Source organism: Ochotona princeps, chromosome 29 (genome assembly GCF_030435755.1).
Source record: "Ochotona princeps isolate mOchPri1 chromosome 29, mOchPri1.hap1, whole genome shotgun sequence".
NCBI classification, from domain to species: Eukaryota; Metazoa; Chordata; class Mammalia; order Lagomorpha; family Ochotonidae; genus Ochotona; species Ochotona princeps.
The window spans coordinates 18,191,069-18,204,848 of NC_080860.1; the positions used below are offsets into that span (position 1 = coordinate 18,191,069).

At 54.3% G+C, this 13,780-nt stretch overlaps 1 protein-coding gene across 1 annotated transcript; it reads left to right on the top strand.

Moving 5' to 3' along the window:
* The first annotated feature begins 251 nt into the window (after window positions 1–251).
* On the top strand, window positions 252–5,969 carry LRRC75B (leucine rich repeat containing 75B). Its single transcript, XM_058657011.1, is given in 6 exon segments — window positions 252–303; window positions 395–493; window positions 2,787–2,848; window positions 2,892–3,026; window positions 3,564–3,627; window positions 5,067–5,969. Coding segments are annotated over 6 exon segments (864 nt in total). The 3' UTR covers window positions 5,519–5,969.
* The last annotated feature ends 7,811 nt before the right edge of the window (window positions 5,970–13,780 follow it).

The following is a 13,780-nucleotide window of genomic DNA, read 5'->3' on the forward strand; positions in this document are numbered from 1 at the left end:
CGGCACCACGGGAGGGGTGGCTGGCTCCACCCAACCAAGTAGGGAGTGACCCTAAATAATGGTCTTGCAGGAGTGGCCCTGAAGGGATCAGATATGGATGAATCTGCTAGCCACGGATTCCTCAAAGCCTGGGAGTGGGGGGTGGGGGTGGGGTGGCAGTGCACGTGCCTGGGCCAGGTCGGGTGCTGTGAGCTCCACCCTCCACCCCCTCATCCTGCCACACCAAGGTTGTCGCCACGTGGGCGCTCAGCATGGGACGCGGCGCTGGCTGCCCGCTGGACACATCCCCATTCGGGGCGGGACGCAAGCAGACCAGCCTCCAGCCCGCCGCCACAGAGGCTATGGGGGTGCAGCTGAGCTGGCGCACTGGGTCCGAGGCGGACTCGGAGGCCAGGGCGGTCGAGCCCGCGCCGGGTGCGCCGGCTCCGCGAGACCCAGGCCACGCTCTCGGAGCTGAGGACAGAGGGAGCCCGGCAGCCGCTGCGCCTCCTGCGCTAGGCGAGGGAGGCAAGGAGCGGTGCAAGGAGCAAGCCCGACTGGAGGCCGGAGGACAGGAGAGCAAGGAACCCGGGCTGGGTGGGGAACCTGAGACTCCCATGAAGGAGGCAGAGGAGGCCTCTGTTTAGACGAGGGGGTCCCGCCAGTGTGTCCTGAGCTCTGGGTCTTGAAGTCGCTGGTGTGTGCTGAGGGCGCCCCCACCCCAAGCCTGGTGCTAAGAGCACCGATTCAGGTCTTGGTCAGAGAGGGGAGATTCCTGGATGTGTTTTTTTCGGGGGGGGGGGGGGGACTAGATGGGTGGGCGGGGAGGATGGCGGGAAAGCGTGGCAGACAACAGGTCAGCTCCCTGTTCCTTTAGGAGGGAGGGAGACAGAGAGAGAGGCAGGCACAGGTTTGCAAGTGGGATCTGCAGGTGCACTCCTGCCAGGGGACCACGGACGCAGCCTGGAAAGGGCCATGGCATCTGTCGCCCAGGATACAAAATGTGGGCAAGGAGTTTGGTTGGACATGTACCCTGACACAGTGGGCTGGCTGGGAGCTCTGCGTCGTCGCAGTAGGAGGCAGTAGGAGACATTCCAGGATCACCAGTGTCACTTCAGGGCAAAGCGCTTTTCCACTTTAACCCCGTCCGCGCCCCCTTCAGTGACAGCTGCCCAGCTGCCTCCCTCCCGCTCCATCCTGTGAACTGAAATTAGTCAAGTTTGGCCTGCAGAACGTCTTGATTAGAAATGGGGGTGAGGGGCCCGGCAGCGTGGCCTAGCGGCTAAAGTCCTCGCCTTGAAAGCCCCGGGATCCCATATGGGCACCGGTTCTAATCCCGGCAGCTCCACTTCCCATCCAGCTCCCTGCTTGTGGCCTGGGAAAGCAGTCGAGGACGGCCCAAAGCCTTGGGATCCTGCACCCACGTGGGAGACCCGGAAGAGGTTCCAGGTTCCTGGCTTCGGATCGGCGCGCACCGGCCCGTTGCGGCTCACTTGGGGAGTGAATGATCGGACGGAAGATCTTCCTCTCTGTCTCTCTTCCTCTCTGTCTCTCTGACTTTGCAATAAAAAAAAAATAAATCTTTAAAAAAAAAAAAGAAATGTGGCTGGGGGAGTGAGGGAAGGTGGAGGAGACAGGTCCCAGAGGGGAAAGTTGGGTGATGGGGCTGGCAGTCATGGCCAGCACCGAGCACTTCTCCCATGCCCCCCAACAGCCACTGCTCCTGCTCCAGTTTTTTTGCTCCTGGCTCACCTGGCTGGAAAGGTGGAGCTGGCCCTTTAAGAGGAGCTGTCCAGGCCAGCTGAAGATTGGCAGACTGTGGTCTGGGTCTGGGGCCCTGTCTGAATCTACCCAGGCTCCTCCCCTTTCCCCCTGCTGGGTCCTCCCTAGCTGGCATCTGTGACCTGAACCATGTTGGAAAAAGCAAACAGCAGAACAGCCTGAATCAGCCAGACTATACAGACGCATAGCATGGGCTATCCCCAGAAAGTGCCTGGAGCCCAAGGCACTGCTCTGCGCATTCTCTGGGAGACAAGAGACCAGATGAGTCAGCCTCTTTGGGTCCCAGAGGTTGGGATGTGAGGCCCAGCGAGGGGTGTGTGTGTGTGTGTTTGTGTGTGTTGGGGGGTGGGGCGGAGGTCTATCCTGGCCTATAATCCTACAGGAAGCCTACTGTTACAGGCAGCCCTGCCTGGCCAGGTCTGCCAGTGCCCCGGTGCCCAGTGGGAAGTAGGCATCTGGTGCAGGGGCAAAGGCAGCGAGGCCAGGGTGCTGGCCGGGCGTGGGAAGGGCTGAAACTCCACACAGTCTGTGTGTTGAGTCTCTTGGATACCAGTCAAGGTCAAGCTGGAGGGGACAGGGTCGGGGTTGGGAGATTTGTTTCTTGGAGTTGACTTGGGCAGCCCTGCCTGGGGAGGGCTTGAGGAGAATGGAGGGGCCAGGGGCTACTTAGAGGTGGCTGCCGGAGGTGAGGCAGCAGCAATGGGGGGAGGAAGAAGGGGATGGTCCGGGGAGGGAGTGCTAGGGGAGATAGGGGGAGGTAGGGTTGCTGGGTGACTCCCGGAAGTGCCCTACACTGAGCTGGAGCTGCGTTTGGGACAGTAAGCTGGGAGAGGTCTGTCCAATAGGCTATAGCTGCAGTGACATCAGCCATGCCCCCACAAATATAACCCCCCAACAAGTACCAAGCCCAGCAATAAAGCCTTCAGCAGGACACCTCACCTCCAGGGACTAAACCAAGACCCGCTTTCCACCCGTTGGGGGGTGCTGTCCTCCTCACCTATGGAGTCCACCTACCGCCTGGGCAGTTGACCCATCCCCATCCAACGAGGGGGCACTCCAGCAAGCCCTAGGGAGGGAGAACAACTGGGTGGGACGGGAAACGGACCCTCAGTTCTCGTCTCTGCCTGCAGGATCTGGAACCAGAGGGGAACCTCTTCATTGACATCATCTATGGGAACGCAACCCTCTTGAACTTGGGAAAGCCCATCTCCTGTGACCTGCTGGTCCACCTGGCTAGGGCCCTGCAGTGCCCCCAGAGAAGGTGAGTTTAGCCTAAGCTTGGAGAAGGAGCAGGAGAAGAGCATGCTGACCTGGCTCTCGTTGCTCCTACACCCTGGGCTTGGCAGCGGTTGCAGCAGGACTCCCTCGAGGGGCCTGGTCTGGCCTCCCCCCTGCAGCAAGTCCCTGGTGGCAGGGCCTGGGGGGGGCAGTGTGGAGAGTGGGCAGGCAGCTGATAGCCCGAGACGCTGGCCCAGAGTCCCAGAGGACAGGGAACAAGGGCCCCATTGTCTGGGCTTCCTCCCGCCCCGGGCACACTGGGCACCGCTGGGCCTGGGACCAGTCTGTCCAGCTCCCAGGCAGCAGCCTCTCTTGGCTTGGTGCCAACTCCTGGCCACCGGGAGTCAGGGGAGGGGGAGGCCCTGGTGGCAGCTTCAGTGACCCATAGTGCATGGCCGTACACATTCACACTCGAGCCCAGCTCCTTCTTCCCAAAGTTCCCAGACGGGACCAGATGGTGGATTCAGCAGGTTGGGCTCGTATGTACCTGCTACCCTCCACTTCCTTCTGCCCAGCCCCCACAGGACCGTGAACTCTGGAAATCCTCAGACAAGATCTGCTAGCAGCTCATCTACCACCTCCCTGCAAGTGCCAGTGAAGGGTCAACCTGACCCAGAGGAAGATGAAGACAGTGGTAAGCAGAGGCCAACCACCACCCCTTTTTGGACTCCTGTCACCACAGCCTGGTGCGGATGCTAGAGGAGTCCTCATGGCACAAGGGACAGGGTGGGCCGTGGCACAATCTGACATTATTATTATTATTATTACTATTGTTATTATTATATTATTATTATTGGAAAGGCAGCCAGAGAGGAGGAGAGACAGAGAGAAGAACTTCTGTCCCCAAGTGACCGCAACAGCTGGAACCAAGCCAATCTGTAGTTCTCCCGGGTCTCCCACGTGGGTGCAGGGTCCCAAGGCTTTGGGTCGTCCTCCACTGCTTTCCCAGACCACAGGCAGGGAACCAGATGGGAAGCGGGGCCACTGGGATTAGAACCGGCACCCGGTTCTAATGGGATCTTGCCTGGCACATTCAAGGTGAGGACTTTAGCCACTAGGCTACGGCGCCAGGCCCACAATCTGACTTACGATTCCCATTTTACAAAGAGGGACAAAGTGAGGCTGTCTGAGGCCACACCCAGTCCCTATTTCCTTCGTCTGAGCTAGGCCACCTAGCTGGCTCTGCTGCAGGTCCCCTGGGATGTCACTTTGTCACAATCTTCATGACACAGACTCAGCCTGGAGGTGAACCCAGCCTGTCATTTTCCCTGTTTGTCCCCTACTCACCCTGCCTTGAGCCTGGTGGCCCACCCTGACCTGGGAGCCCACGGGACTGCTCCGCTTTGCTCCAGCTTATGGGCTACATTCAAATGACAAGAGACAGAGCTAGAGGGGTGTTGTGGAGAACATGAGATCTCCTTGAAACACAGGGATCCCCCTTTTGCATAGGCCCCCTCCCAGCACCTCCCCTCAACACTCTGGGTCTCTTTAGTTCCCAATGCAGGGTGTGGGTTGGGGGTGAGGGGGACCAAGCTTGATATCTTAGCTGCTCCTCCTTGTGGGAAAGCTTTCCCTTACTCTATGGGAAAAAACAAAACAAACAAACAAACCCCATGTGTGCTCAGCGCATGTTCTGGGAGACATGGCCCTCCCCACAGGTATGCGGCCGTGGACGCCACCGCTGCTCTCTGGAAGATTTATCCATTTTATTTTAATATTTATTTTATTTTTACTGGAAAGTCAGATATACAGAGGAGGAGAGACAAAGAGGAATATCTTCCGTCTGTTGATTCATTCTTCAAGTGGCCACAACAGGCAGAGCTGAGCCAAAGCCAGGAGCCTCTTCCAGGTCTCCCAAGGCTTTGGGCCGTCCTTGACTGCTTTCCCAGGCCACAGCAGGAAGCTGGATGGGAAGTGGAGCTGCTGGAATTAGAACCGGCTCTCACATGGGATCCTGGCATGTACAAGGTGAGGACTTCAGCCACTAGGCTGCCACACTGGGCCCAGCCACCTGCTTTCAAAGTGACCACTGACATCCCTGACCAAAGCTGTGTCCTGTGCCTGGTTGCTTGGTGGTCCTGAGGCCCAAGCCCTTGCTCAATTCCTTTCTGCCTGTATCCCACAGCAGTCTGAAGAAGATCCTGCCAGCGCTGGTGGCTGGGGAGACCGTGGCCCTCTGTGTCCAGCTGCCGATGCAGGACATGTGGTACATCGTGCACTACCTGGGCAGCCAGCGCTGAGTGCTGAGCTGTTGTCTTCGCTGCTGCCCAGCCTTTGGACACTGCCCCGCCTCTCCCAGCTGCTACTCAATGGCAACTGACTGACGCAAGTCACCACCTGCCAGCTCACCAAGGCCATTCAGGATGCTGCCAAATTCCTGGTGCTGCCCTGGGTGGATTTGGGCAACAACCTGAACATGGCCTCCCTGCCCCAGCCCCTGCTGGTCGACTTGCCTAGGCGGCTGGACATGGAGTACTGAGTACAAGGGCTGGACCTGGAGTACTGAGCTTGGGGCCACCGCTGCTGCTGCCTCCCCTGGGGCTTTGCAGGTGCAGGTTTGAGGTCTGTGCTCTCAGCCTGCTGTGCCGGGTGACCCGCCGCCTGCCTACATGATGGATGCTCTCAAGCCAATAGGACAGTGGACAGCGGAAGCCTAGGAGGATTGCCAGGGGTTAAAGAGACAGAAGAAGAATGAGCCAGGAGGCTCAGCCCTTCTTTCAGCAGGAACGGTCCCCGCTCCACCTCACCTCTGCTGACACCCACAGGTCAGATCTCAAAATAAAGGGTCCCCCATCTCAGCTTTCCTGCATCGTGGACCCAGTATGTCTGGAAGGTAAGGACTGACCCGCCAGCAGCACCCTGGGCAGTGCCCTGCTGGAGACCAACGGATGCGGGTGTTGAGGGTTATCCATGTGGCCTGGGGAGTTAGAGGAGAGGGGAGGCAGAATCAGGCTCCTGGGAAGGAAGGAGCTTAGGAGCCCTGGGGATGTAGGGGGAGCTCAGTATGGAGCAAGTTTCCACCCCCTTCCAGCCACCAACCCTGGCAGGGGCACTGGTGACAAGGCTGTAGACAGCTGTCCCGTGTCGCCCAGCCTCCCAGCTCCTGTCCACCGGCTACCGGCTTAACACGAGCAAAGCCACAGCAAACTTCAATGGAGACAAGGGGCTATTCACTGGCCCCAGGATCCAGCCCTGCCCCTTCTCCCCAGGTACCTGACCAGCAGGTGGGTGTGCAAGGTTAGGAATTGCACCAGTGTCAGACGCATTCCCCCTCAAGCCCCCAGTGGGGAGGACCCCCTCCAAGAGCACGCAGCGGCAGGTTATGGGTGGGCATAGCCAGCAGTGAGACACTTGGGGGTGCAGCCCAGCACCACGGTCATCCTCACAGCCCTTTGTGGGGAGCTGGAATGGAGCTTGACTCAGAAACCAGTAGGGCAGAGATTGAAAATGCCCACTGGAGAGTCAGGTCCTAGTGTTAGAATGGAGCCCTCATGTTGGATGGAGAGGCCCCACGGCCATACAGAAGGTGGGGGTCCCCTGGGCCTATGGATTCCAAGTCTCACAGGGGACTGTGAGTGGTACACCCCCAGACAGGCCTTGGGACAGGAGGCAGCCGAGAGGGGTGAGGGGCAGGATGGTATGGGGCTAGGATCCTGTTTCCACATAGGCCCCACTTATCTACCTCCCTGAGCCAGGTGGTGGAGGCTGTGGGAAGGGAACAAATCACACTCGGACCAGCCCAGAGTTCCAGACTTATGGAGGTACCTGACTCGGCTTTTCCCATCTCCCGGGTCCCTCCTTTTGTGCCTTTGTGAAATAGGGCTTGCTGTCCATAATTCGCCTTGGTGTTCCATGGGGTGAGGGTGTTTTCCCTGGGCCCTTTCCTCACTCCATGCAAAAGGGGATGCCAGTGCATGGACAGAGGCAAAGCAGAGTATAGAGTGGACATATGGCCTATAGAAAAGAGGAAGCGGGAGGAAGGGAAAGCCAGCCTTGGGCTGATAAACACGTGTTAGAGGGATGACCCTCCCTTGCCAAATCCTTTGTTGGAGACATGTCAAGCCTTCTCCTGCGCCCTCCCCTCTGCTGTCACCACCCGCCAGTAAACCTTTCAATATCACCAGGCAGAGAGATTAGCTCCTTACCAGGACGGTGGCAACGCTGACGGGTACCCAAGTTGGGTGCTGCAGGCGAGAACCCAGGTGGCCGCAGATGGTCAGATGTGTCTCTCTGCCTGTGTGACGCAGGCCCGTGTGATGCACCCCACCAAGCTGGGAGCTGAGTCTCTGAAAAATGGGGAAGGGTCACCCCACCCTGGCCAAGGGGGCCTGCAGGTGTGTTCTCACGGCCGGCCCCGTCCTGGGGGCCCTCACGACCCCAGGCGACGTGGCACTTTTGGGTGAGCTGGGACGCTGAGCTACAGGAAGTGGAGACTTGCGTGTTGTATGGTTTATGCATAAACAGTAGGCGTTTATTTGGCTCTTGGTCACAGATCGGAGGACGCCTGCAATCTGGTGAGGGCCTCCTTGCTGCCTCACGGGTCATGGTCAAGGCAGAGGGCGTCACATGCTTGGGAAGGAGCATACGAGAGGGCATAAGGCATGTCTCAACTCTCCCTTCTGTAACAAATTCATCTTCGCAATGGCAGTGACATTCATCCATGGAGCTAACTGTCTCTTAAATGTCCCACCTCCCAACACCATTACACTGGGGACAGTTTCCAACATGGGAGCTCTGGGGAATGTAACAGCACAGCGTGCCTCTGCAGCTCAGTGGGGCCAGAGTTCCAGGGGCAGGAAGAAGCAGGCGGAGAATATGGTCCTTAGCTAGAGATCTGGTTACACGAAGCTCCCCCTCCTCCAAGCCTCCCTTAGCTTGGAAAGTGTCAGCTGTGACGAGAGGGGCAGAGGGAGGCCAGGGCATCATGGGTGCCTCCTCCCAGGCCTCTCCGTGAATTTCACTTACAGGAACTGGATATTATTACTTTCCTAGAAATGCATTTAATTGGCCTGATGGTTGTATAAGTCTTGTTCTTTCGGCAGGGAGAGCTGGAAGCTGAGCTCTGTGCAGAGTTGATGGTTCTTCATCTGGGAAGCCAGGCCTTCCTAGGCACCTTCACTAGTCACATCTGTTTGCTTAACATATTCATGTCACTTTGATGTTGGGGAGGAAGGGAGGGAGGAGCAGTGCTGGGAGTCTGCCCTTCCCGTAAATTGGTGAATTCCTAGAGATTGCCAACACTTTGATTGTTAGCACACCTGTCACATACAAGCAGACGGATTTTTTTTCCTTATGCTTGCACGCCCCAGACGCACGGGTGCTCACTAAGCCACTAGCCCTGCTCCACATTCCCCCAGGGCTGGGAACCTGACATCCGTTGCCTACTCCTGGAACACAGCCTGCAGAAATCGCCTCATCTTGCCTCGTTGCTTCCTCCCAGCAGAAGACAACAGAAGGCGCCAGGTCATGCTCTGGCCCTGATGAGCCCCAAGGGACACCAGAATGTCCCTTTTCCCCTGGGAACGCTAAGGTATCATAAGGCCTCCGCAGCTGGGTCTGTCACCTCGGTTTCTGATTCAAGCACAATCTGGGGAGGCTCCGACCGCACTGCACCCGGCTACCCCGTGAATGGAGCTTTTGTCTGGCCTGCAGCAACGGGCACCATTCCCAGCCCGGGAGAGGCCGAGCCACCGCTCTATCCCCTTTTTTGCTGTGGTCCTTGCCCCAAGCCTGTTGGTTCCTTCACATTGTGAGCTCCTCCCGATTCTGCTGAATGTTGAATTCCCTCCTGGCCCCTTTACCCTGCTTCCTACTCCAAGACTCTGTCCTTGACCTCTTAACTGATCCCTCAACCCTGGCTGGCCTCCAGGGTCCCTGTTAGTCCCCTTGCCTTGTGTCTTGGCCTGGAAATTCTCATAAGGCCTTCAACTGAGGCAACTGTACAAGTTGCTTTAAAGGCATTTCTCACTTTTCAAGGACCACCTTCCTCCAACGGCTAATGTTCAGTGTCTTCAAAATCACTGTTTTATGTATTTTGTGCTTTTTGGGGCATGTGAGAGGCACGGCACTCAGTGTGGGCTATCATCCCTACTGTGGCCAGTTGCAGAATAAAATTTTAAATCCATTGTGTTTTTATTTTTAAATTTTTATTGGAAAGTTGGATACACAGAGAGGAGGAGAGACAGAGAGGAAGATCTTCTGTCCTTTGATTCACTCCCCAAATGGCTGCAGTGGTCAAAGCTGGCCTGACCCAAAGCCAGGGGCCAGGAGCTTCTTGTTGGGTTTCCAGGTGGTTACAGGGGCACAAGGACTTGGGCCTTCCTCTGCTGCTTTCCCAGGCACATTAGTAGGGAGCGGGCTTGAAAGCAGAGCAGCTGGAGGCCTAGCAGCTAAAGTCCTCGCCTGGCGTGCACTGGGATCCTATATGGGTACCTGTTCATGTCTCGGCTGCTCCATTTCCCATCCAGCTCCCTGCCTATGGCCTGGGAAAGCAGTAGAGAGTGGCCCAAGGACTCGGGCCCCTGCACCTGTGTGGGAGATGCGGAAGAAGCTCCTGGTTTCAGATCAGCTTAGCACTGGCCATTGCGACCACTTAGGGAACAAACTAGCAAATGGAAGATCTTTCTGTTTCTCCTCTCTGTATATCTGACTTCTCAATAAGCAAATCTAAATTAAAAGAAAAAAAAAAAAGAAAGGAGGAAAGTGGAACAGCTGGGACTTAAATTAGCTCATATGGGATGCTGGTGCCACAGGCAGAAGCTTAACCTACCAGGTCATGGCGCCAGCCTCAGCCTGCTGTTAAAATATAGGCAGACTACCAATGACTGCCAGGTACCAAAGCAAATCTGTAACAGGAAAGACTCATTGACAAATCAAAGAGCAGAAAAACATGCAGGAGGTAACAGGTACAATAGAGAGGACTTAAAATCCTAGAGAGAAGACTTTGAGATCATGGAATCAAAGTAGCATCCGAGAATCCACTTGGTGCAAGAGAATCAAGATAAGAAAATGATAGGGGAGGGAGGAAAAGATAAGAAACACACAGGTCCCAAGTCCAGTATCTGGCTAATAGGAACTCCAGAGATAACCAAAAGATGGAAATCATTAGCAGCAAAGGTTCCTGGTTAGGCAGCATGAAGAGTTCACTGTGAAAGAGCTCCACGGGTGCCCAGCACAACACACAGTGACAGACTTCAAGTCTCACACAGGGTTGGCTAACGTTACAGTGGTAAGGTCTAAGCTTACAACATCCCATGTTCAAGTCTTGGCTCTTCCACCTCTGATCCAGCTCTCTATTAACATGCCTGGGAAAGCGGCAGAAGTTGGCCAAAGTGCCTGAGTCCCTGCCACTCACCTAGAAAACCTAGATTAAGTTCTAGGCTCCTGGTTTCCAGTCCTGGCCGAGCCAAATGGGGGAGTGAGCCACAGGATTAAAGATCTGTCCCAGGCCAGGCGCAATCACGCAATGACTAAATCCTCACCTTGCAAGTGCCAGAATCCCATATGGGCAGCTGGCTCATGACCCAACTGCTCCACTTCCCATCCAGCTCCCTGTTTGTGGACTGAGAAAGCAGTATCGGATGGCCCAGAGCCATGGGACTCTGCACTCACAGGGGAGACCCTGCAGGAGCTCCTGGCTTCAGATTGGTTCAGTTCAGCTGTTGTAGCCACTTGGGGAGTGAACCAGTGGATGGAAAATCTTTCTGTAAATCTGACCTGCCTTTCCATTAAAAAATAAATGAATTAAAAAAAAAAAACTCTATCTTGGGCCCGGCAGCGTGGGCTAGCGGCTAAAGTCCTCGCCTTGAAAGCCCCGGGATCCCATATGGGCGCCGGTTCTAATCCCGGCAGCTCCATTTCCCATCCAGCTCCCTGCTTGTGGCCTGGGAAAGCAGGAGAGGACAGCCCAAGGCTTTGGGACTCTGCACCCGCGTGGGAGACCCGGAAGAGGTTCCTGGTTCCCAGCATCGGATCACGCGCACCGGCCCGTTGCGGCTCATTTGGGGAGTGAATCATCGGACGGAAGATCTTCCTCTCTGTCTATCCTCCTCTCTGTATATCTGACTTTGTAATAAAAATGAATCTTAAAAAAAAAAAAAAAAAAACACTCTATCTCACCTTCTCTCTGCAATCTTAGATTTCAAACAGATACATGAATCCTGTAAAAAAAAAAAATCTATACTGTAGTAAGATTTCAGAATGCTGGTAACAGTCCCAGGCCAAGGCTTAAGACTGCAGATAGAATCACTTCTCGGCCTTTTGGCTAAGATCAAGTGTTGGACTACAGACATCCTCTGACTTTGGCAATGCTAGCTGACACAGTGACATGCCTCCCAAAATTCTGAAAGAAACTGAACTGCCAAGTTTGACTCAAGTATGAGAAAACACTCAGACATGAAGGCCAGAAAAATGCATCCTGAGCCCAGTGCAGCAGCCTAGCAGCAAAAGTCCTCTCCCTGCTCGCACTGGGATCCCATATGGGCACCAATTTTTTTTTTTTTTTAACATATTTTTATTGCATTTCCTTTTTTTTTTTAAACTAATTACATTGCATTATGTGATACATTTTTTTATGCACTGGGATTCTCCCCATCCCTCCCAAAACCCTCCCCCCACGGTGGATTGCTCCACCTTGTTGCATTTCCATAGTTCAAATTCAGTTGACATTCTTTCATTAGAGGTATTTACCAAGCATAAAGTCCAGCATCTTATTGTCCTGGTAAGTTCAATGGTTTCTTGGTGAGACCATCTCTGGTCTGAAGGTAGAGCCGGCAGAGTATCATCCCAATCAATTAAAAGCCCCAACATAATATTTACAACCAATTACAACATTATGGCATTAATTGACATGGTATTAATATGTTAATAGCAAAATGCAGGTTCTCAACCACAACCTGTGACTTCTTCATAGACATTTTCATTTTGGTTTATGTTCAACCGTGTTCTATACACCTTAAAATGGCTTAGATTGCTATTCAGCTGTCTCATGCCTATTTTAATTTTAGTCTTTAGCAGTTTATAGCATTGAAGCATGATTTCGCTGAACCTGGCTATTTTTCGGGTGGTCTAACTCTATAACTCTAACAGGACATATGTCAACAGTTTAGGTGAGCATGTTTAGGAGGGGTGTGCAGAGAAATCTTCCATACCCCAGTTAGGAGTAACTTATCTTTGTGTCCCACCCAGTGAGGTATAAGTGCATCCCCGCTGACCGTTTCCTGTCTGTTTCTAAGCTTTCCTTGTTGTTCTCTATCTATTCTAGTTTTGTTTGTTTGTTTGTTTGTTTTGAGGGGTTTCTGGAGCGCTCCTGATGGTTATTACGAGAGGGGGGTGGGGACCCAAAGTTGGAAGCAGGCAAGGACCAGAGAAAGCTCCTCTCCCTAGTCCCAAAGGAAGTTTACTGTTCTGTTTCTGCGGACCGCTCAGGGATCCTGGTTGTTGTTCTGATGACCTTGGAATCTGCAAGGCAGGATTTGGGCTTCTTCCATCCCATGTGGTAGATCCAAATGGGGGTGGTTGACCTCAGAGTTCTTGGTCTCCGAAGGCACTCCATTTCCCGGTGGTCTCCTTGGCAGTAGGGATGTAGTCCTCGGATGGGCACCAATTCTAATCCCGACAGCCCCGCTTCCCATCCAGCTCCCTGCTTGTGGTCTGGGAAAGCAGTCAAGGACAGCAAAAAGCCTTGGGATCCTGCACCCGTGTGGGAGACCTGAGGAAGTTCCTGGCTCTTGGCTTTGGATTGGCTTAGCTCTGGTCATGGTGCTCACTTGGAGAGTGAACCATTGGATGGAAGATCTCTGTCTCTCCTCTTCTCTGCATTTGATCTTAGCCAAAAGGCCGAGAAGCGATTCTCCTAACTCTGTATATCTGACTTTTCAATAAAAATATATAAACCTTAAACCATACACACTCACACAAGAGGGCCCAGTGCGGTGGTCTAGCGGCTAAAGTCCTCGCCTTGAATGCACCAGGATCCCACATGGGCACCGGTTCTAATCCTGGCGGCTCCACTTCCCATCCGGCTCGTGGCCTGGGAAAGCAGCTGAGGATGGCCCAAAGCCTTGGGACCCTGCGCCCATGTGGGAGACCCAAAGGAAGTTGCTGGCTCCTTGCTTCGGACTGGTGCAGCATTGGCCGTTGCGCTCACTTGGGGAGTGAATTATTGGACGGAAGATATTCCTCCCTGTCTCTCCTCCTCTCCGTATATCTGACTTTCCTAGAAAAATAAATAAATCTTTAAAAAAAAAAAAGAAAGAAAAATGCATCCCCATTCCGCATGCCTCCTCTCTCTCAAGCAGGTCCTTTCCAAGAAAGGAACAGGAGCGTCTACAGAGGAAAGGTGCAGGGAGAGCTGCTGACGGTGGCCGAGAAGGGGCAAGGCCAGTCCGGATGGGAGCTGGTTAAGAATAGCTGACAACACAGATGATGTGTTGGTCTTTAGATGAGTCTGGGCTTGACCTAGTGACAAGTAAGAAAACTAAGCCAAAAAAAATGTAGGAGGATTATGGCTTCTGGGGAAGAGAGCCCCACAGTAATCTGGTCTACTAGGTGGGTCAGCGGTGACTTGAAGACCCAATGACTGCGGCAGAACCAGAATGACAACCAGAGATGGGAGGTGCATGCATGGTGGGTGGAAGAGTTCAAGATAATGAAACAGCAAGGAGTGCCACGCAGCTGCAGGGGGGAAGCGAAAGGGACTCATCTCCTTCGCCCACCTCCAAGATTTCCTCTTTTTTTTTCA